We start from the raw sequence: 24,074 nt of genomic DNA on the forward strand, positions 1-24,074 counted from the left end.
AACCTACAGTTTGGCATTTTGTTACTTATGACATATATTTACTGAGTTAAAAAATAGAATTAGGTCATACAACCAAATCCGTTATCTTTAAACAAAACACGTCTTTTGCGTCTTAGGTACACAGGGAAGAAGCAGTACATAAGCCACGGCCGCCTTTTACTGTATAGACATTTTTAATATGTATATTGTGATACTTGTAGTAGGCACCTGGGGACCGAGCCATGGCTCGGTTTATAATTTTGATTGTAAAAGCAATAAAAAAGGGAACTCGCGTTTTATTTACAACTAATTTTGGCTTTTATAATTTAAGTTTGAGTGGAATTTCAATTTATTACGATGAAAATTTTAACCTGGCAATTCTCAAGACATAAATTTATTTTAAAGTTGATGAAAGGTCGCTCGTTTATAGCCTAGTACCTGGAGACCGAGCTTTACTCGGTGAAAATCACTAGTTTACTCTAAACGCAGGCTTAGTACAGATACAAATCAATTCCCACACTCCACACTGCTCGCCCTTACTACTTCCTTCAACACTCCCTACGTCGTGGACCTGTTTCCTTCCCTTCTCATAGCATTTTAGGATTGCAGATACATATTAATCTAACGGCCACAAACGGGTCCCCCACTCTGCACTGCTAGCCTTCACTACTTCCTTCACAATTTCCTACGTGGACCTGTTTTCCTTTCTTCCCATAGCATTTTAGTATTTTAGATACATTATTCTAAATGCCACATACAGTCCCCATTGCTAGCCTACTTCCTTCACCATTTCTTTATGACGTGGACCCTTCTCATAGCATTTAAGTATTGCAGATACAATAATTAACTGGCACAAACGGTACCCACACCCCACGCTGCTCGCCTTTACTACTTCCTTCACCACTTCCTACGTCACGGACCTGTTTCCCTCCCTTCCAATAGCATTTTAGGATTGCAGATACATTAATTTAATTGCCACAAACAGTTCCCACACTCCGAATTGCTTTAGCCTACACATCACACTACATATACACATAGACTACATCCTTCACCATTTCATAACTCATGAACCTGTTTCCTTCCCTTCTCATGACATCTAAGTATTGCAGATACTATAATCTAACTGCTGAAACGGTTCCCACACTCCGCATTGCTAGCAGCCTTTACTACTTCCTTCACCATTTCCTAATTCATGGACCTGTTTCCTTCCCTTCTCATGGCATTTAAGTATTGCATATACATTAATGTAACTGCCATAGACGGTTCCCACACTCTGCAATGCTACCCTACTCCTTCCTTTACTACTTCCTACGTCGTAGACCTGTTTCCTTCCCTTCTCATAGCATTTTAGGATTGCAGATAGATTAATCTAACTGCCCCAAACGGTTCCCCCACTCTGCTCTGCTAGCCTTCACTACTTCCTTCACAATTTCCTACGCTGTGGACCTGTTTTCCTTTCTTTCCATAGCATTTTAGTATTTTAGATACATTATTCTAATTGCCACATACAGTCCCCATTGCTAGCCTTTGCTATTTCTTCACCTTTGTCTATGTCGTGGACCTCCCTCCTTCCCTTTTCATAGCATTTTAGTATTGCAGATACATTAGGGAAGGCGGTTATTTCACTAACTGACCATAACAGTATGAGCTAGATTAAAAAAAAGACTATATATTAAAAACCATATTTTTTTCAAGTGAATCATGTGCCCAGAGAGTATACTACAACGTGGCGCATTGACAGCGACCCACTACAACCACACACAATGAAAGTACTATTTTTTGTTTTTTTTCCGTATTTTTACAAGATTTTGCAATTTTACGTTTCTTTGCATTTTACGATGTTTTCCGTAAAGGTCTACAAACAAGTTTGTAACTTAAAAACGGATAGAGATATTTTTATAATTCAAAAAGTCCCAGAATTACAGAAGATTTCCCTATTGACCCTCTTGCCCCTCATTCCTCTCAATGCAATATATTTTAATTCAGATGTGGGTGGTTCCACTTGCCCTCCTCCATGGTGGTACCACAAAACACAAACTTTTCATTTATTTTTATTTTTAAGAAAAAAAATATTTTTAAAGTTATTGTCTTTAAAAAGCTAATTAGTTGTAGTAATGGTACAAAAATTTCACAATTACAGGTATAATACCTGAGCAATGTAAGGTCAAAGTTGAACTATTGCTAAAACCTAACAAGCAACCACCAAACCACCAATGAATACAAACCACTATCTAGTGGTTTGTCATTGGTTCCACTTACCCCACTTGACCCTACTACTGTAGATTTGAGCGTAACTAGGGTAGGTAGGCCTTAAACAATACAAAAATAGTCTTGATAATGATCCATTACATTCAAAATATTTTATAGAATTCCATAAAAATCATAAGCACCTGTTACAATATCGATCAACATTACTTTGCGGCCTACTCTAGTACTCTTCTAGGTATATATATATTTTTGAAAAAAATGTTTTTAAACAAACTTATTTTTCACTGGATTAGGCATTCAATTAGAAATTAAAAGATATGGCTGTTCAATTATTTTTACAATAATAATAATGTGGAACTTACTGAGCTCTTGGAAAATTATTTAGAAATATTGTTTATAAAAAAGTCTTTATTTACAATATGAGTACTGTACTTCACCTAGTTACATAATCTTTTATAAAACCTCATAATATAATAAATACATGTATTAATAATATTTAATATTAATAAATTAATACATATTGTGAGAGTAATTTATTTAAAATTCTCTCTTATAAATGCTTGGAAACTGTTCCATTTCGAGCAATAGTGAAATCTAAAATACTAAGACCCAATTTTAGTTCATTTTTATAAGTCATGGGGATAATGATGACGATTTATTTCATCACACATATTCTGTAGGTATCCTTCAACCGGGGGTCTAGTTGTTTTAGAATTTTTTTTTATTTTTCCTTTTATGCCATTTATTTTACTTTAAATAAAATTTAAAATCCCGATTAATCAAGGGCAGCTTGGTCCAGTTTGGGATCTTCAACACCAAGATAGGAAAGTCATTTTATTGGTATTTGAGCTGAAAACATTGTTGAGCTGATAAAAATGTGTTTTAAAACTGGTAAGATTTGGAGACAGGGTTTTATCTTTTAATAATTGAAAGTTCTGATACTTTGTAAATGGTTTTTAAGCTGTTAAAATATAATAATAAATTTAATTGTCTAGCATCATGGTCAGTGGTGTAGTGGAAATATAAATTTTCCAGTACAGGAACGCTCCACCATCGTCTTAAAAAAAATATGGATTTCCAATTAATATATAGGGTTTATACAAAAATTCAGAATGGAAACATCCGTACCCTACTACACACCACTATGATCATGGTACATAGAACCTTGATGATCCAACTTAAATGGCAGCTTGTATAAGTTACAATTAGTGAATTTAAGGTATCCGAGGTTACTGAGACAAAAATAATACCCCTACCGCAGCAAACCTACAAGCTAAGCAAATTTCTAGTTGTGTGTGATTTGATTTTCATTAACACATTCCCCTAAAACTCACAGAATGTTTCCCTTTTTAAATAAAATCTGGTTAAATGAGTAATTAAGTTTGCTGATACAGGGTTTAGAAGGTATAAAGTGTATTTTTATGTAAAATGCCAATAGATTAGTATGAAATTACAAATTTGCAAAATTTTATCTAAATATCTACTTATAAATAAGCAAACTACAACAGTTAGTTGTTCTCCATAAGAATAATATGGGAATTCCTAAATTAAGTTTTTGAAATGCTCTCCATGATCATCAACAATTGGATATAGGTAATAGTATAATTTAATGCATATGTACAAAAATTCATATTAAAGTACAGTAAAGTACAGAGTTTTTCTGTTTGGTACTGTACTTTTATATGAAATTACATGTACAGATGTACACTAACAATTCTTGTAGGGTATGACTTTTAGAGGGATGGGATTTTTATAGAGTCTGGATTTTCGAGGGTCAAGATATCAAGGTTCTACTGTATTTTACATCTAAAGTCATATATGCAAAGTTTACCATTACCTTTGTCTTCATAATCATTGTAAACAATGTAAAAGCATGCGTTGACACGGAATCTATTAAATTTAAAACTACTTTTAAAGGAAATCTGTTGTACATAAGTTGCACTTTTGATATCTACCAATTTTAAACAGTTGGTGTAAGATAAGACCAAAAAATCTGATATAATGTTTTGGCCTAGATAACCATGTTCTTGAATTTTCACAAACATTTCACTCTCCGGATCTTTCAAATCCACAATGGAAACCACATCTTTGGATGTGGAAAAGATAACATAATCAGTTTCTAACAGTAACCATAGAATTTGCTGAGACTTGCCAAGGAATGTAGTCTTAACCACATTGAATGAATCATGTGTTGAATCTTGCGATCTCCAACATTTCAACAACATAGTACTCCAATTATCTAATGCAACTGCCCAGCTTACAAAGGCTCTCTGGTTGATTCGGATCTGTGGGATTTGGATCATTGCTGCATTTTGAAACATATGGACCTCTTTCAACTTTTCTCTCTTCTGTAGATGAAACCTTCTCAGCACATAATGTTGTCCATCTAAACAGATAAAGTTTAAAATATGATCACACACATCAAAAGAGCAAGGTTCACCCTTTTCACTAAATGGTTGGGAGTACTTTTCCAAGGTGTTTAAATTAACAACTGTCATGCACTTTTCCTTACTTAGAGTAAGACCCACGAAGTAATCATCTGAAAGGAAAAAGCGAGGCAGAGGAAAACCACAGTCCAAATCCCAAACAAACGTTTCCTCATAATTAAATGCATTCAAAGAGTAAACTGTTAGCGAGTTTGGTGTTTTTACAAGCAATTTAGACTCACTTGCGTTACACCAGTTTACACTTTTTCCGGGAAGCTTTTGTAATAGATTTTTAGGGGTTTCAACATCCATAACTAACAATTCATTATGTTTTTGAAAAATTAATGTATGACTCTTAAGAAAAATACTGTCCCTGAAGTTTTCAGAGGTTGTTTGATGGGTACTAGAATCATCACAATCGAGACATATTTGTCCGTACTCATTTCTACCAATGGGCTTATCTTTAGACAAATCACTTATATTGTACTCGTGTTCCACAAAACATCCTTTAAGCCAATTTACATTCCTGAGAAATACGCATTTCCACTCTGTGTCTTCAGGTAACTTCTTGTATCCATTTTTCAAAGATACTCTTTTCCAGAAGCCTTCACTTCCCCTATTCCCTACCACTGTTAACACATTCAATATGTCTTCCACATCAACATAAAGCAGAATGACTTCCAACATTTCCTCAGGAAGAGCAAGTAAAGACATTTTCTCAGAGGCAATGGACTGTATGGCTGATAACCTGAAAACATCACATCGTAATACAATAGAAATACTCAATGTGTAGTTAGATAAATTCTCAGAACAGTGAAATGAAAGCATTATTCATTTCGATCAAATACCTTATTTGTGCTACCTCAAATGCAATGTTTAGGTACAGCAGCAGACCAGGAGATCTCTCATCTCTTACAAAGTTTAAATAAACCAACTTACAAGAAAATGTTTTTTTTTTTGCATGATAGTTTTAATTTTCTATGAAGTGGATTAGTAGACAATTTCTTTAGTAATAATAGGTCATACTTTTTAACAACTTTTCCTTGAACAGACTATAAAAAATTGGAAAACAAACACTTCCAAAGAGAGAGGCAAGGCAATGCACCTTTAATTCAGATTGGTGAGGTGAGGTTTTTGTATGCGACTACTTTTGTGACATCACAAAAACAACACAAAACTTGGATTGTTTTGCAAGCTCAGACACATTTTCAAAGTTCTCGTTCTCATGACAATTTATTTATAGTTTGATTTGATATATATATTATTTGAGTCATTAGAAGAGTAGTCCAATCTATACAGGATGTTTCTAAATTGTCTGGACATATTTTCTGGACTTGTTCCTTGGGCTAAGACAAACATAAAATGACATATAAATATGGGTCTAAAATGCCTCGGTTTCTGTTTGTAATTTTTTTAAAATTATTTTATATCTTGGGCATTTTTTAAGATAGAAATTTTAAAATTGGTATTAATGTGTATTTTAGTAGGTAAAAAAAGCTTACAAAGTTTCGGTCCAATATCTCAAGCAGTTTCAATATGGCGGCCATTTAAAATCTTTAATGCCAAATTTCATGAAAACAGTAAATATTAAAAAAATATTTCTTCGGATCAAAAAGATACAGAATGTAAATCCAAATCAAATGAGACCTTGTTTAGTAAAATCGGATAACAAACAACTGAGTTATCAGTTTTTTTCTACATTCGGGTACGCAATTTAAAGGACATGCATATTGTTTATTATTTGTTAATTTTACAGAGCAGTAATGGTAGTCCTATTAAATTGCCTAACCGAACGTAGAAAAAAACTGATACCGGTAACTTGGTTGTTTGTCATCCGAGTTTAACAAACAAGGTCTTATTTGATTTGGATATAAATTCTCAATCTTTTTGATTTGAATAACAATTTTCTTAATACTTACAGTTTTCATGAAATTAGGCACTTAAGATTTAAAATGACCGCCATATTAAAGCGGCTTGAGATATTGGAACGAAACTTTGTAAGCTCTTTTTACGTACTAAAATACACATTTATACCAATTTTGAAATTTCTATCTTGAAAAATGCCCAAGATATAAAATAACTCTTAAAAATCACAAACAGACCGACAAACAGATATCTAGGCTGTTTAGACCCATACTTATATGGCATTTTATGTTTGTCCTAGCCCAAGGAACACGTCCACAAAATATGTCCAGACAATTTGGAAACACCCTGTTATTAACAGGCAAGCATGTTTCTTTAAAACCTATTTTCTCAGCTCGTATGTATCGCAGGGAAAATCTATGCATAGTTGGAAAGATATTTTCCTGTAGATGTGCAGAATCCCTTTGTAGATTAAAATAAACTCCAAAATAGGCACAAAAAATTAATCTAAATTTTTTTTTTTTAATTAACATGGACCTTATGGGTTGCCATGCTGGTGACGAAATAACAACACAATATAAACAGAAAATCAAAACAAATAATGGAAGAAATTTTAATCACAAGTTTTATTTGTTACAGCGAAGGGTCAAAGTAGAGAAGTTGGAAGTAGAGAAGGGCAAGCAGCCCTTTATTTTGAAGTGTTTTCACAAACAATAATAGAGGTCTCTTCAGTATTTATGTTTTTACTCATTGTTTTAAGTTGGTTGTTAAAATTGTGTACATTACTATAATAAGTTAGGTACAAAGCCTGTAGGGTTTGCAGTTTACAATCGAATAGAAAAGGTATACCCTACACCATTTACCTATCCTAACTGATAACTTGGCTAACAATTTTGTAATAAACTAAAATACAAATCTATATACTTAATACAACACAGGTTTTCTCTGTAACATCCCTTTTTCAGTTGTCCTACTTAATCGATTTTAACGATTGAGGTGTCATTAAAGCTTATGATCCTGAGCACATCTGCAAATGGTAACAAAAAAGGTAATTTCCCTAAGGGCTTTGCCCTTGTGATTTCTAGAGTTCCACTTTCATAGTTCCAGTGATGCTCTTTAACTTTCTTTATAAAAACTGTATTATAATTTAAGTACCGGGGGACCGAGCCATGCATGGCTCAGTATTTCAATTTTAAAAGCAATATAAAGGAAACTTGCGTTTTTATAACTAATTTCTGCTTTTATGGTTTAAGTTTCAGTGGAATTTCAATTTACTATGATGGAAATTTTAACTTGGCAATCCAACACATTAATTTATTTTAATCTTACACATTTCTTAAATTGTATATAAATAAAACAAATGTTAAAAAAATAAAGAAGTATTTTTTGATATCAGTTCCTATTTCAGGAATTAATATGCTATCAAAGGTTAATACAGTAGCAATCAGCTACAATAGCATTAATACAGCATAGTATAGCGTATGTATAAGTGGTGTTATTTATTTCTTGGTACTAAATTAAATCTTTCTTTAAGTATAACTAAAAACTTCAACATGACCATACTCTCTGTTGAATTTTTAAATTTTCAATTCAATACATTCTTTTGCCCCACAAACAAGTTTTTAAGTCTGTCAAAATGTGTCAAAAATCAAATTTTCCACAGGTCTCCTCTTCAAGTTCATTTTTGAAAATATAAATTAATGTTTCTATCCTGTATACTGAAACAAATTTGTAAATCAGTTCAGTTCAAATAATTGAATAATTTTAATTTGTCTGAATTTTTTGTACTGTACTAAAATTGTTTTTTTTTTTTTACTAATGTACATGAATTTTTACTAACCATCCTGCCAGTGTTGTATTATTCTTATCCAATTGGGTTTAACGGATAAATCACACCCACATCAACACTTGTACTGCAATATTTTGTACACAACCCACTTATCACTGATCACTCCTAGATTTGCATTTGAAACGCACATCCACACAGGCCATCTCGCAACTCGCAACCAACAGCTGTGAGATAAGTCAGCTGACCTCATTTCACAAGGACAGCTGGTTTGAAGTCACGTGGTACTCCTTCATTGTTGTCAGTTTTGGTTTTGGGTTACTTCGGTTGCTTGACTCCTGTTTGTGTTGTTTATGACACGATCAACCGCGGTATCTCATAGGGCAGATTACCGATTTCTTTGTCACAATGTTTATATAAGCATTAATATTTACATATGAGGAATACGCTTTAATTATCTTGTCTCGTAGTTCCTCTTCTATTATTCATGACAGGTTTTGCATCTGTTGTAACTATGTGTGTCAATTTTCATTTCAATTTTTATTTTGGTCACACAATTAATGTGGGATTAGAATGATATAGCTTCTAGTATTTGGTAGAATGAACACTAGACTTCTACAGACTATCTAGGAAACTTATGGCTTTTTAAGTTACCTATTGACATTGACAGAGTAAATAGATTAACATATATTGCCAATAAAAAATGATTTTATTTACAATTAAATAACCAAAGAAAGCTGCCATTTTATATAATTAATCAATTAAAACCATTTAATTTACCCAACCCATTGAGTCTGATTATTGGGGTCTTAGAGATCTTGTGTCATTACGGATAAAAAATATAAAATAACAATATATTTTACGATTATGCAAAACTAATGAGTAACATAGTAGTGTTTGTTTGGTTCCTAAATTGTTGTGTACTTTGATGCTGAGAAATATTTTTGTTTCAGATTTTGTTGCCAGAATTGGTTTAGCAAAAGTATGATTATCAGTACACACATTTTATCACTGTGTTTTTATTTTGATGTATTGAAGAGGGAAATAGATTGCAATTGACAGTAACTGTTCTTCATGACATATACCAGGATAAATATTCACATATAGCATAGTAATAATTTATTATACTACTTATAATAACTAGTTGTAAACGATCTGTAACACAAACACTAATTTTGGAAGGGACAAAAAATGAAACAACCCATAGGCCTACAAATAGTTTTAAGCCTGCCTCGGCCTTCATGATCACGAGTCCAATGCCACGAACTACCAAGTCTCATTAACGATTCGGTTCATAATATGATCGATCTTTTGTCGGCACCTCGATTTTCTAACCTTTTAAATAATTTTTTTTTAAATAAAAAAATAATGGACGTAATTTTCTATGATAGACCTAGGCTATATTAAGGTATCTGGCTTATCTATGGGCCCAAATGCTACTAACTAGTTCAAGTGACAATAAAGCTCAATTGATCACAAATCCTGAATTTGTCAATCACAGAATTGACGTGTTAGATTTCAATACTAATAAATACTAATCATGCAACTTTTAATAAATTGCCGATTAGTGAAACAATTACCCTAAATATGTAAATACAAGATATTGCATTCTAATTTGTATAGCCCGACATTGAAAACAATCAGCTCGTTCACTTGAATAGCACGAATCTTTTGATTCACTCTGTGAGTACTAGTTCTCTATTGATTTGAGTCGTTCTGAGTCACCCACCACCCTCCAGTTAAGGTTCCTCCCATATTTGATGTAACAGAAGTTGTCACAAAATGGAGGCGGGTGGAGCTTACGGTGGTGGCAAGGCAGGGGCACCTTTTGACCCCTTCACTTTTGTCCAAAAGCCCCAAGTAATATTGAGAGCTGTGTGCCTGGTAAGTCTATTAATTCTAAACATGCTAAACCGCCAGATTAGACTAACCTAACTGTCATTCTGTATCATGGGCAGTATTGATTTTTCTGATGTGTGCTTCACATTATTTTCTTTGGAATTTCACACATTTAGGCAATTTCCCAATAATAAGTTAATATAATAACATCGGGAACCAAATTAATTCAGAAAGTTTTTTCCAAGCCTAAAAACATTTTAAGAATGCCAGCCAATTTGAAGTTTTATTTTACTGCTCTATTGACAATATCATTTTTACTTGTGGGGTGGGAATAGTTAATAGTGGATATCACTTTGACAAAAAAAAAGAAAAAAGAAAAAAACATGCAAAAAAATTAAATATTTTTTATCTTAAAAAAACTGTTAGTAATCTTAGGGTTATTATATAATATGTTAATGTTTTAAAAAGCTGATTATAGCAAATCTTTAAGTTTTTTGTCATAAGTTTTCTTTAATATAGAATCCAGCTTCATGAAAATAGTAGAGACTACAAATTAACAACAAAGAATCACCTTCTGTAAAGAACAACATTCTAATGGATGGATTTACTGGTTGAATAAAACATGACCATTGACTTAAGTGAAACACATTAAATGTGATCACTTCTAGGTTGTGTGCCTTTCTCAACCTTTTCCCTTTCTCTTATTCAAAGTTACAAGGCTTGAAGTGTTATCGAATATTTAAAATTAAAACATTTAATAATTAATTAAATACTATTTTGGTGAAGTCAATAATTAAGCAAAATCTACTTTTAACCAATGAATTCTGTATAAACAAAAAAGGAGCTTTGCAATAATGACATTTGTGGGTATACTTTACTGACATATTTAAAATGTATTTAATTTATCTACTTAAATTTCATGTTTAAGGATCTAAGACTAGCAAATATGTTTGCAAAGTATTTTGAACTTGAACCCAATATTTTCAAACGTCCATGTTGAATCAACAAAGTAAAACACATACTCTTGCAATGTATATAATTATTGTATGATTGCACATTGAGAGTTTGATTAATGCATTCATAAGAAATTATTTAGAATGGCAAAGTAAACGTGTTATATAAAGCTATGAAGTTTTACCTGAGTTCTCTGTTAATTCCCCTGAATAGAGACTAAAGCCTAATATTTTTTATCAACTATAATTTTGTTTCAGCTTTTTGCAATCATTGTTTTCGGATGCATTTCTTCTGAGGGATGGATGTATGATGAGAAAGAGAAAAGAGAGGTAAATTACTAGTGAAGTAAATTATTAGTTAAGTTAAATTAGTGAGGTAAATTACTAGTGTATTAGAAAACTCATTTCAGCCATAGATGAATTATTACTGCATTTAGTTTTGACAAAGATTTGATCCTAGACTAATCAATTTAAAGTTTTTTAAATTCTTAATCATTCAGTTGACCTACCTCAAACAAAAAGACCAAAATAGTTGTACATGATATTTTGGCAAATTCATATTTATTGGACTAGTGTTTGAATCTTTTGTAACCAAGGAATACTTGCATGCACAGCGTCAGTTCCTTGGAAAAACTACAGTAGATAAATACATCTTTTTGATAGTGAACAAATGTTGCTGGTAAACATTATTCTACTTTAATTTGTTTTTTAAACACGATAACACCAGCTATGCTATAAAATCCATAGACAATTTGTTAACAGTTTTTATATTGAGGTATTTTAACTTGATGATAGAAAATGTACTATGGATACTACCCAGTTTCAGAATATTGTAGGATTTAGATTTTATATATGTTTTCATGGAAATATTTACTCTAAGTACCATTGTACACTAGATTTTTGGTTAAATCATTGGGGTAGTATACATACTATAAAATATTTTTCCTACAGTTACCTGACGAAACAGGTTTTCTTGCACTTATTATAACAAGCAAAGTAGTTGATTCCTGCATTTAGGTACTTACTTTCCCACACTAATTTCTTTTTCTCACACCCATACTTTCCCAAAAAAATTTCAACAAAAAAACACAAAATAGTGCGCATTTATTAGGATGAAATATGTGTACAATAATTGTGTGTAAAACAAAAACGTGTTGGCAACACTATACTTAATCGATCAGTTGGTGCAATGTTTATTTGTTGTTCATCAATTTGAACTTAGTTTAAACCGATAACCTGTTGTTGGAGGATTAAAACCATTAGAAACCAAAATGACATTCAGATGTTGATTCATTAACTTTGTGAAATGTCATTTAGATTTTTTATTTGTTAATTTGTGGCACAATTTTTTAGTTTTCCGTTTGTTTGCGAGTCAAATATCATTAAGGTTTGGATTTGTTAATTTGTAAAACTGCATGATAAAAGTTCACCTGTACAATGTACAACTCACGAATACTAGAATAGACCCGGTATGGCATACACATAAACAAATGACGTTTTTGACCCGAAAGTAAACAAAACCATATGTTTATTAATGCTATTAGAATAGGGGTTTTGTTTCCTTTGGGGCCAAAAAACTTAAATTGTTTATGTTTATTATCCATACCGGTATTTTTATAGTATCCGTGGTACAACTTATAAATATCACCCATTATTTATATGCTTTATAGTAACTGTTGAAAAAATATAATGTGTAACACAAATAACTAGTTGACAAATAAATATATTTAAATTAATTGGGACCTGTAAACTCTACTGAACATAATTTGGCAAAACCACAATTATAATAATATTTAATTTAAGACAAGCTATAGAAAAGTTTACTTGATAATCATTTATGAGGGATCTGTGACAGTTCTAATAAGATTTTTGTGTTGGCAGTACTGCATCTACAACAGGGATGCCAGCGCCTGTCACTACGGCACTGGTGTGTCGGTGTTGGCATTCTTGGCATCTATCGGCTTCCTCATCGGGGAATACCTTTTTGAGCAAATGTCCTCCGTCAAGACTCGCAAACATTACGTTCTCTTGGATCTCGGTTACTCTTGTAAGTAATTAACATGAGTAATTTTGATGAAATAGACTTATTCATATTTTTTAAGGTACTTAAAATATTACTCATGTCAGATGCATCTAAGCTCACCTGTGCTAGAAGCATCTGAAGAATCAAAATGAAAATTACATCGTGTATAACAAACTGTGATTTTAAATTTCAAGATAATAATTTTAGGGATGGTTCCACTTAAACAGAAATTAAAGTGCTTGAGAAAATAACGACGTCTATAATACCATCTTGGAAACATTAACTATGTATAATATTTTATTACTCTAGTCCCGAAAGTGGCATTTTCCGAAGCACGCTCAAGTTTCATTTGTGAGGCAAAGCCAAACACCGCCGAGCATAGGGGAACTATTTTTGGGGATGGGAATAATTGGAGCAAGTGCCGGAAAATCACTTTTGGTACAAGTTATGAACAATACTTTTTATCACGATACAAAAATACTCACATATAGATTAACAGACATCAGTAAGATTAAAACTATTACATACTTCTAAATAAAGTGATCTTACTTTATATTATACTAGCTGTAACCCGCGGGCTTTGCCCCGTTTAACTTCTTAATTTTCAAGATTATCTCGTTCGCATTGCTCAATCACGTCCTGGTTGAAGTTTGTTCGCTACGCTCACTCACCTTTAGGTTGGAGCTCGTTCGCTACGCTCACTCACCTTTAGGTTGGAGCTTGTTCGCTACGCTCACTCACCTTTAGTTTGAGCTCGTTCGCTGCGCTCACTTGCCTTCAGGTTAGCTCGTTCGCTACGCTAACTCGCCTCCAGGTTGAAGTTCGTTCGCTACGCTCACTCACCTTTTGGTTGCAAATTAGCTGTTGTCATAAATGTAAAAGAAATAATAGTGCTGCACCCTGTTAGTAATCGGGCTCCACCCCAGTGGCTCTAGAGTTTCCCATGTTAACCATATGAGTATTCATATTTAAAAGGAATTAAATAATCTTTCCATCTGTTTCAACTACACAAGTTGGTTCTATGATATTCAATAGCAAGGTTAAGGTTTATCAACAGGGTGCAGCACTATTAATTCTTTTTGCATTTATGACAGCAGTAAATTTGAACCAAGCAGCAACAAAAAGCGGTGAGAACTTTACTTTGTTTCTATTGTTGAAGTGCAGTGGTAGAACATTATTGCTATGATAGATGCCATTAATATATGAATAAATAAATAAAATAAATAAAATAAATAAAATAAATAAAATAAATAAAATAAATAAAATAAATAAAATAAATAAAATAAATAAAATAAATAAAATAAATAAAATAAATAAAATAAATAAAATAAATAAAATAAATAAAATAAATAAAATAAATAAAATAAATAAAATAAATAAAATAAATAAAATAAATAAAATAAATAAAATAAATAAATAAATAAATAAATAAATAAATTATACCCACATTTCACTCACATTTATCCTTTGGTATAAGTATTTATGGAGGAACATCACAAGCTAATTTAGACAGAATTTTAATTCTCCAGAAAAGAGCAATACGCATTATGTTAAATTTGGATTGGCAAGATTCTGTTAGGAAAAAATTTGAAGAACTAGGCATAATGACTGTATATAGCTATTATATCTATCAATGTATATTATACAGGGTGAGTTTTAATTGTCCCCCCCCCCAACTTTTTTCTACATTTTTTCAAATATCAATCCCAGACCACTTCCAAACATTGTTGGGTAGTAAGTACTTCATTTTGACAAGGTGGCCATTTCCGGCCGCCATCTTGGATCCGCCATATTGGATGCAAAATTTTTTTTCAAATGTAAAGGTGGGGTTGTGACCCATTATTTCGAACTAAATTTTTACCCTGATTACAATGCCGCAAACCGTTTAAAAAAATCTTGATTCATTCTAAAGTTATGAGGGCTTTTTAAAGCTTTATTTTTAGCCCATTTTAACATTGTGCATTTACAAACTAAGACCATAATCTCAAAATAGTGCTAGATAAAGATAAGTATACACTACCAGTAATTGTCGACCTATTTTCACTTGGTTATGACTGATGTATTTTTTTCGGCCGCCATCTTGGATCCGCCATTTTGAAATGTGATAAATTATTTTAAATATGAAGGGGGCGTTGTGACCCATCATTTCGAACTACTTTTTTAAGCTGAACTTAATTCCATGATCCGTTTTTCATTTTCATTTTTTGATTTTGAAATATTGACATTTTTAACAAAAAAATTTCAATATTTCATAAATAAAACTTGATAACAAAAAATGGATTGCGGCATTGTCTTCAGCTTAAAAAAGTAGTTCGAAATGATGGGTCACAACACCCCCTTCATATTTAAAATAATTTATCACATTTCAAAATGGCGGATCCAAGATGGCGGCCGAAAAAAATACATCAGTCATAACCAAGTGAAAATAGGTCGACAATTACTGGTAGTGTATCTTACCTTTACTTGTGTGTACTTATCTTTATCTAGCACTATTTTGAGATTATGGTCTTAGTTTGTAAATGCACAATGTTAAAATGGGCTAAAAATAAAGTTTTAAAAAGCCCTCATAACTTTAGAATGAATCAAGATTTTTTTAAACGGTTTGCGGCATTGTAATCAGGGTAAAAATTTAGTTCGAAATAATGGGTCACAACCCCACCTTTACATTTGAAAAAAAAAATTTTGCATCCAATATGGCGGATCCAAGATGGCGGCCGGAAATGGCCACCTTGTCAAAATGAAGTACTTACTACCCAACAATGTTTGGAAGTGGTCTGGGATTGATATTTGAAAAAATGTAGAAAAAAGTTGGGGGGGGGACAATTAAAACTCACCCTGTATACTGTCCAAAATTAAAATAATGTCTCACTGGTAGGGGATTCTCATCAATACTGTACCAGAAACAGAAATAACTATGCAACACCTTCCAATAGATTAAGATTTAAAAAAAAAACCAATGTATATGGGTATAAAATGTTACAATGCTCTTCCAACAAAATTAAAGGACTACACAAGGACTACAAAATTTGAAAATAATCTAAAAATGTACTTTTTAACCAATCCCTGTACTCAAAGAATGAATATTTCCTCCTACATAATATATTAGAGTAAGAACTTTTTCAATACCGTAGTGATTATATCTTGTACTTTTTTGGGATTAAGCATTATGATTTTGATCCAATGTAATGACGCCATTCGTGCACATGTTTGCAAAGTATGAATAAAGTTGATTTCATTTCATTTCATAGTAAACCAAATTTTCTTAAAACTTGTCCTATCCCATTGCAAACGCAAAGCACGAGTATTTAACTGCAATAAGCATTTTATACTTATACGCCAACCCCGTAGGAAGGAATATTCTGAAAGTTTGTGTTTTTGTTTTTTTGGGGCTCAATCATACACCATTAACTACTAGTCAGATTGCGCTGAAATTTAACATGATATAGCCAGTGCTCGATTTGCGGAGGAATACTCTTTCGAAAGAATAAAAATATTGGCATTAGGAAATTCAGCTTACCGGTATATACCTTATAGCTGACTTGGCCAAGCGCTCTCGACAGTAGCGACTTCACTACCTAGCGGCCACCGATAGAACTATCTGAAATTCAACTATTCCCAGTATCAATTTTTTACAATATGCATTGCGCTTCTTATGAGGTTTGTATTAATTATACATACTGCCAGAGATTATACATATCTTTAGAATATACTATTGTTTTTAATTTAATTTGATACTACTAAATAATTTGTGATACTGTGTGAATAGGGCATTTAAAGTTTTTAAGTGTATAATGTTTTAAATTTAATGACTTTCTTTTTTTTCAAATTATGTATAAAAATGTATTCTGTTTGTATGTTTGTTTTCCCTCAAAACAATGTCTGGGAAACGAAGTAGCATGTTTTTATTTTTAGTTCATTACTGATCAATCAACAATGAATGACTTGGATGGAATGAACTAATATTATAAAGGTACTAGCTGACCCGGCGAACTTCGTATCGCCTAAGTTATAGGTTTCCCCTAAGACAGACCGATGGAAAGAAAGTACCGTTGCGTTTAATTTTCAAGATGATCTTGTTCGCATCGCTCAATCACGTCCTGGTTGAAGTTCGTTCGCTACGCTCACTCACCTTTGGGTTGGAGCTCGTTCGCTACGCTCACTCACCTTTAGGTTGGAGCTCGTTCGCTGCGCTCACTTGCCTTCAGGTTAGCTCGTTCGCTACGCTAACTCGCCTCCAGGTTGAAGTTCGTTCGCTACGCTCACTCACCTTTGGGTTGGAGCTCGTTCGCTACGCTCACTCACCTTTAGGTTGGAGCTCGTTTGCTGCGCTCACTTGCCTTCAGGTTAGCTCGTTTCGCTACGCTAACTCGCCTCCAGGTTGAAGTTCGTTCGCTACGCTCACTCACCTTTTGGTTGCAAATTAGCTGTTGTCATAAATGTAAAAGAAATAATAGTGCTGCACCCTGTTGGTAATCCTTGTAACTTTAATGCTATTGAACATCATAGAACAGAACCAACTTGTTTAATTGAAACAGCTGTTAAGATTCATTAATTCCATTTCTCATAAGGTTAACATGGGAAACTCCAGAGCCACTGGGGCGGAGCCCTTTTAAGAATTTCGAAACGGGAAATAGTTTACGTCCGATTCGCATACCTACGGAATTTACACACCAAATTTCATAACGATCGGTGAAGTCGTTCCGGAGGAGTTTGCAGACAAACACTGTGACACGAGAATTTTATATATTAGAAGATTATAAGTTTGGAGTATGTCACATTGTCAATCACGTGGAAATTACTTGACCAATTGAGCTGATTTGTTCCATGAATTGAGGCAATATAGGCTACCACAGGCCTAAATGGACATAGGCAAATTTGTATTGAATACTCTCCTTAGGGCTCTGCCCTGACAGCTTTTAAGTTTTTATTGTTATTCTTAGAATTCAAAATTGATAAAATCCTCAACTAATAGTTTTTACTAAAGCCAAATCAATCTAAAGCTAATCTTCCAACAACCCTTTATGTTTCACCTAATCTCTACAAGTATAATAAACGGTATCAGCATTCTGACACATACTTTCTCCCATAAGTTTGACAACAACCTTTATCACGTGTATCGTTCGAGCCAATTTTGGGAAAATCAGATTTTTCCGTTATTTTATGGGGTTTTTATGGGAAAATAACATAATTTACAATAACTTTTGAACCGTAATTTATACAGAAATGGGATTTGTACCATTTTGTTCAGAATATAAAGGACTATAACATACTAAATTTTTATCAAAATCGTTCAGGCCATTTTTGGGAAAATCCTATTTTTCCATTATTTTATGGGGTTTTATGGGAAAATCCCCATTAAAAATAAAAATTTCTAAAAAATGAGAAACTATCAAAATTGTAAGGACCATAACATAAGTACTATGTTAAATCAATACAGGATTTTTGTCTAAAATCCTATTTTTCGTTTTTTATGGGGTTTTATGGGAAAATAACACAATTTACCATAAATTTTGAAACGTAATTTTTACAGAAATGGGATTTGTACCATTTTGTTCAGAATTTAAAGGGCTACAGCATACTAAATTTTTATCAAAATCGTTCGGGCCATTTTTGAGAAAATCCGATTTTTCCGGTTTTTTATGGGTTTTTATGGGAAAATCCCCATTAAAAATCAAAATTTCAAAAAAATGAAAAAAACGCCTGGAGATACCATGGATTAGAACCTACATACCAAATTTCATCGAAATCGGACCACAGGTGTAGTCTCTAGCTCTGTACACATCCAGACACACAGACACACACACACACACAGACATCACTTCGAAAACCACTTTTTTTGGTCCAGGGGGACCCAAAACGAATATATCCACTCAAAACTCAAACTCGAAAATTTTGACGAAAACAATACTTTCTCCATATACTATGGTATAGGGGGAGAAAGTAAAAATTGATGGGACACCTTGTCAACACTGTTCTAATTTACATTAAGTATACACTTTTTTCAACCTGCATCACCAACTGAGAAAATTCAATTTACTTGGTCACAAGCAAACACTTAATCCACGTTTTTCCACTGTGTCTGCATATATTGACATGTGTTATCATGTTTCTGTTTGCAGCGTTCTGGACTCTGTTGTACTTTATCGGGTTTTGTTACTTGGCCAACGAGTGGAGCAATGCTGAGACTCCTGAGGGTAATTACGGAGTCAACAATGCCCAGGCTGTTATCGTCTTCTCCTTCTTCTCCATCTTCACTTGGGTAACAAAATTGTAAACTAATTTTAAAATAAATTGAAAACTGCATGACAACTAATTATAGTTCAGCAAACTGTAGCGCAGAGTCGATTATCCAAAACAATTGGGGATTGGAGGTGTTCGGATAATAGATTTTTTGGTTAATCGGCCATTTGACCGGTAAAATGAGATATATTATTTCAACTTTGAAATATGTTTCACCAAATCTAAAACTGAAAACACTAAAACAGACTTTTACATGTTAAAATAAATTTTGTTAATTGGAACTTGAAACTCTTTACTTCTTCCAGTCCAACACACAAAAATTTTGTAAGGGCTTTACAATTCTTTTAGTGTTTTTGCGTTTCCCAGTCAATATTCCTGAGCTAAACTCGACCCACTTTCACCTTTTCTCACCTGCTCCAATAGCTTAAGTTAATCAGAAATAGGAAGCACTAGACATTTCTGCTTAGGCAACATGGTCAGTTAGATCCAAGCAACAGGACAGTTTAGTGTATAAACTGTCACTGGGGAATGCCCAACTGACTTCAGGCAACTAACTGAACTGAGTGAATATTGGCCAATGGCCATAACAGACTAGAATTTATATTCTAGTATCTTTCTTCAATTTGGTTTACTGACGTTTCGAATGACCAGGCTAACCGACACTCTACTTTGTTTCCTTATCTGTTTAATCTTACCCAATGTGTTGGCCACAGGCCGGCTGTGCTTGGTTCGCCTACCAGAGGTTCAGGGCTGGAGTTGACTCTGCCTTTGCCCCAAGCTATGAGGCCGACCCCTCCCTCCCCGGAGCCGCCTACACCAGCTACGGCCCAGACAGCGACACTACCTACCAAGAGGCTCCGTTCTCCCAGAACCAACAGCGAGGTATGAGCTAAAATATCTAATTCAAATTCACCACAGGAATATTATTTGTTGTAATCCCAAAAATGGAGATTATCTGAAAAAAAGGTGATAATTTTCAATGATTTTCTGTTGCCATACTTAGCACACCACGCAAAGTTAGAGCGGTCAAATTCTTAAGAATACAACTTGATATAATTAATTATATACATTGAGAAAATGAAGTTATGGAAATAAGATAGGATCAGCTAAATACAAATTAAATTGCATCTTCCACAAAGAGGTAAGGTAAAGAGAAACATGTAATGCTACACTTAAGTGGTGTCTAGTGCAAAGTCCAGTGGCATAATTACATTGAGTGGCGCCCCCCAGCAGTACATATACAGTAACAGCAGTACAGTAACTAAAATAATACTAATATTCTTTTCTTCTGTTGGGAAAAAGCTAGTTGCTAGCTAGCCGAAGTCACGAACAAGAGCCCATTCTCATTCAATGCTTAGTAGGGCTAGAGAGCTTGATTGCGGAAAAATATCAATATTTTCTTCGCTCTTGAAATATACCATCATTGTCTCCAACGGTCACTGAAACGGTGTAATCTTTTCCTGCGATTGTGGCAAAACCTTTAATATCTTCATCGATTTTAGACATTATCTTCGTAGCTCCCGCAATCACGGAAACAACGTAATATTTTTTTCTGTCATTGTCGCATAATCTTGAATGTCTTCTTCGGTCTTGCAGACATCATCTTCGTCTCCCGTGGTCACGGAAACAACTTAATCTTGTTCCCCGACTGCGGTAAAATGATGATGTCTTCTTCGCTCTTGAAGACATCATCATCGTCTCCCACAGTCACGGAAACAACCTAATCTTTTCCCGCCATCGTGACAAAGCTCGAATACTTAAGAAAAATGTTACGTTCCAAATGGAGTGGAAATTTGTTCGGAAAAGATTTAAGATGTCAGCTGCCTCAATTTAAATTCCAGTTCCTTAGGAAAGATTTATTGAACATTAATATCATCAACAGTATTAAACTGGTTAGTTCCTCGGAGATACCAATTGACAGAACAATAGGGATGTACCGTACATAGTAGAGCACTACAATGTAGGATTTTTTTGCTTTGTATTTCTCTTACATCAATAAAACGACACATACATACAAAATTATTCTTTGGATCCAGCATAATTAGCCAATCAATACTATTTATACTGTAATGTTCTCATTAATTACAAATTGTTTTCTTTTCAGGCCCAGGAGACTATCAGGCCCCGGCATACTAGAAGGTAAAAGATTGGAAATGAGAAGATGTTTAATGAAGCCCCGACAAGAACCATCTTTATTATTGCGAGATTATCAAGCAGAAACAACAGTCACTTTCTGTTTTCAAGATATCTGATGAGTTAGCCAAATTAAAACTTTATTGTTTACACTTAGAACTGTACTTTTATAGTTTGATTGATATGAAAACTAAATCAAGCAATGGGAGCACATCTTGCAATTCACCATACAATGCTTTCAAGCCCTGCCAGAGTAGGCTTGGTGTATAACAATCTTCAATTTCTTGACAAATTTAACATAATAACTGCTGTGGAGTGTTCCAGAGTGTGCTTCCAAAACTTGACGAGTTTGAAAACAATAACTTATAAAGAGAATGTATGTTAATTAAGATACTGTAGAAGTATAGGTTTAGTAAGAATTTAATTTGTTTGTAAAATTTAAGTAGGATTCAACTGTTGACTTTATATAGAACTGAATCAAATGTGAAGGATCTAATTGTAGTTCTTTTCATTTAAAAACTTGTAGATAATTTCCTCGTATACTTATCACGATCCATATGCAAACATAAGGTCTGTGTAGATGAACAGAGTAAAATGATTGACTGAACCCTGTTAACATTGATTCATATAAAATTGCTTCTTGATGAAGTAGTATTGGTAAATTACAACACAATACGATCAAATAAACAAATGCTTCCGATTGTGCATTTCATCGTAAATAAGAAAAAGAAACCATATTTTTGGTAAATCGGTAATTTTGCTACTCTCGTTTTCTAATAAAATTAATATTTTTATAGCGAAACAGTTATATATTTACAGAAGTTATTTTCTCACCTGTATAAAGGTTTGGTAGATGTGATGGTTTTTGAAGGGGCATTGTACGTAACAGTAGACAATACTTTTAGTGCATAGTTCATTTTTTAATCGATCCACGTTTTGATGTTTGAAATTTACGTTTGTCCTGTTATTAAGGCACAAATATTCAAGTTTTCTGTCGTGCTACGGTTATGGAAGCCAATGTATATACTATTTAAGTTGTATATTTGTATAGTGTTGTCAATGTATTGAATATTTAAATAGAAAGCATAGGAATTTCACCAAAAACTGGAATGTAGAAGGTTGTTAGTTGTTTTCTAAAGCTCTCACAGGAGGCTATTGAGCATGGCAGTCGATTCCTCTGAATGAAGCTGTTTACAGTATAGATCCATGATACAGATAATGAAGCTGAAATAAAGCCAGCTTATATAGTTTGACAAAATCAGTATCTGTTACAATATATTTTTAATCCCGTTTTTTATCATAAGAATATTTTCATATTTTTCAATCGTTTAGGTTCAAACACAAACAATCTGGTTATTTTATTATACGAGTTTTTAACGACATCAAGAAGAAGTCAGTTAATAAATCGAGAGAGAAAAAAAACAAAGGAAAACTGTTCAGAGTATGGATTAAGTTAAGAGAAAGATATAAAATCTTTATGCGTTGAAATACCTATGCTTATTCAAGTTAGAGACACGGCGTTTGGCATTGCCCAACTGACGGCCAGTATTTATTGTAGAATAGATAGATGAATGTTACCAATCGTTGTACCTTGTACCACCTATTACGGCTGTGGCGTGGTTGTTTCGTTGCTATTATTCCAGAAGTCCTGTTTCATTAACTTTAAAGTCTAGCAAGTACAGTTGTATTTCTAAAAAGACCATTTCTAAAGACTAATGAGGGATGGATATTTCTTTTTAGGGCAGAGATTCAGTTTGGTAGGTGTTTAAATACAGTAGACACATTTCAAACCCACCACCTCTATACCGGAAGCTTGAAAAGATAATAAGTTACCAGTCATCATCCAATGTGGAGGTATAGAAGTTGGTTGGAAAAATGGTGTGGCACTTAAGTACACACATTAATATTGTAATTAACAATCAAAAAGTTCATTTACCAAAGAATCTTAGCGTTACCACAGAGAAAATCTGATAAAGTTATACATTATACACTACTGTTATCACATTGTAATAAAAAAGGATGAGTTGTATGTGTGTACAATTCTTCGATGAATAAATCATTTAATGTTAACAAATTGTGTCTTATTTATGTTATGTGAAATGAAAATCCTTTTTTAGTGAGACAAACTGAAGACCTCATTTTCCTTTCAGCGAATCTCTTATTTATTGTAATAACCTGTCTATAGTGAATACAATGACCAAACGTTATAACATACTAACTTTTATATCTACATGCTTATGTCTATGAGATTTGCATTTTCAATATCAGGGAAAAGTAAAGAAAACCGCAGCTCTTCTGAACATTTATTTGAAAAACTATAAACTGCTCAAATGCAACAAGATAACAAATTTTCTCTTAAAATACTGCGAAGCTTATAAAAAGGCTTACACCAAATCTCAAAATATTTCATCAATAAACCTTATTAGCTATAAAACTTTGTAAAAATGAACACAATCATTTGCTGTATTGTCAACAGCTGCATAAAATACATAAGGCACAGGGGATGTGAATAACACAGTTGCTCCTATAAGAAGAATAATTTATGTAGTAACATGTAAGAGGGATAATTGACCACGAGTAAGCAAAAAAATGGAAAAGCATCCAACAAACACTGGTGCTGGAGA

The 24,074-nt window shown here is 33.2% G+C and overlaps 2 protein-coding genes across 2 annotated transcripts; one reads left to right on the forward strand and one right to left on the reverse strand.

The window, feature by feature from the left end:
* Positions 1 to 3,735: 3,735 nt before the first annotated feature.
* Positions 3,736 to 8,468, reverse strand: LOC129001169 (uncharacterized). Its single transcript, XM_054428382.1, has 2 exons — positions 8,317 to 8,468; positions 3,736 to 5,361 (listed from the first exon to the last, which is right to left on the reverse strand). Exon 2 carries the CDS (start codon positions 5,325 to 5,327, stop codon positions 3,978 to 3,980), a length of 1,350 nt encoding a protein of 449 aa, XP_054284357.1. The 5' UTR covers positions 5,328 to 5,361; positions 8,317 to 8,468; the 3' UTR covers positions 3,736 to 3,977.
* A 1,543-nt stretch (positions 8,469 to 10,011) lies between these two features.
* On the forward strand, positions 10,012 to 23,512 carry LOC129001579 (synaptogyrin). Its single transcript, XM_054428921.1, has 6 exons — positions 10,012 to 10,146; positions 11,313 to 11,384; positions 12,936 to 13,101; positions 19,197 to 19,336; positions 20,031 to 20,199; positions 21,422 to 23,512. The coding sequence occupies exons 1-6, from the start codon at positions 10,045 to 10,047 to the stop codon at positions 21,451 to 21,453; spliced, it is 681 nt and encodes a 226-aa protein (XP_054284896.1). The 5' UTR covers positions 10,012 to 10,044; the 3' UTR covers positions 21,454 to 23,512.
* The last annotated feature ends 562 nt before the right edge of the window (positions 23,513 to 24,074 follow it).

This window comes from Macrosteles quadrilineatus, unplaced genomic scaffold, assembly GCF_028750875.1.
Source record: "Macrosteles quadrilineatus isolate MER2022 unplaced genomic scaffold, UCM_ALF_1.0 Scaffold_8__2_contigs__length_117827958, whole genome shotgun sequence".
In the NCBI taxonomy this organism is placed as follows: domain Eukaryota; kingdom Metazoa; phylum Arthropoda; class Insecta; order Hemiptera; family Cicadellidae; genus Macrosteles; species Macrosteles quadrilineatus.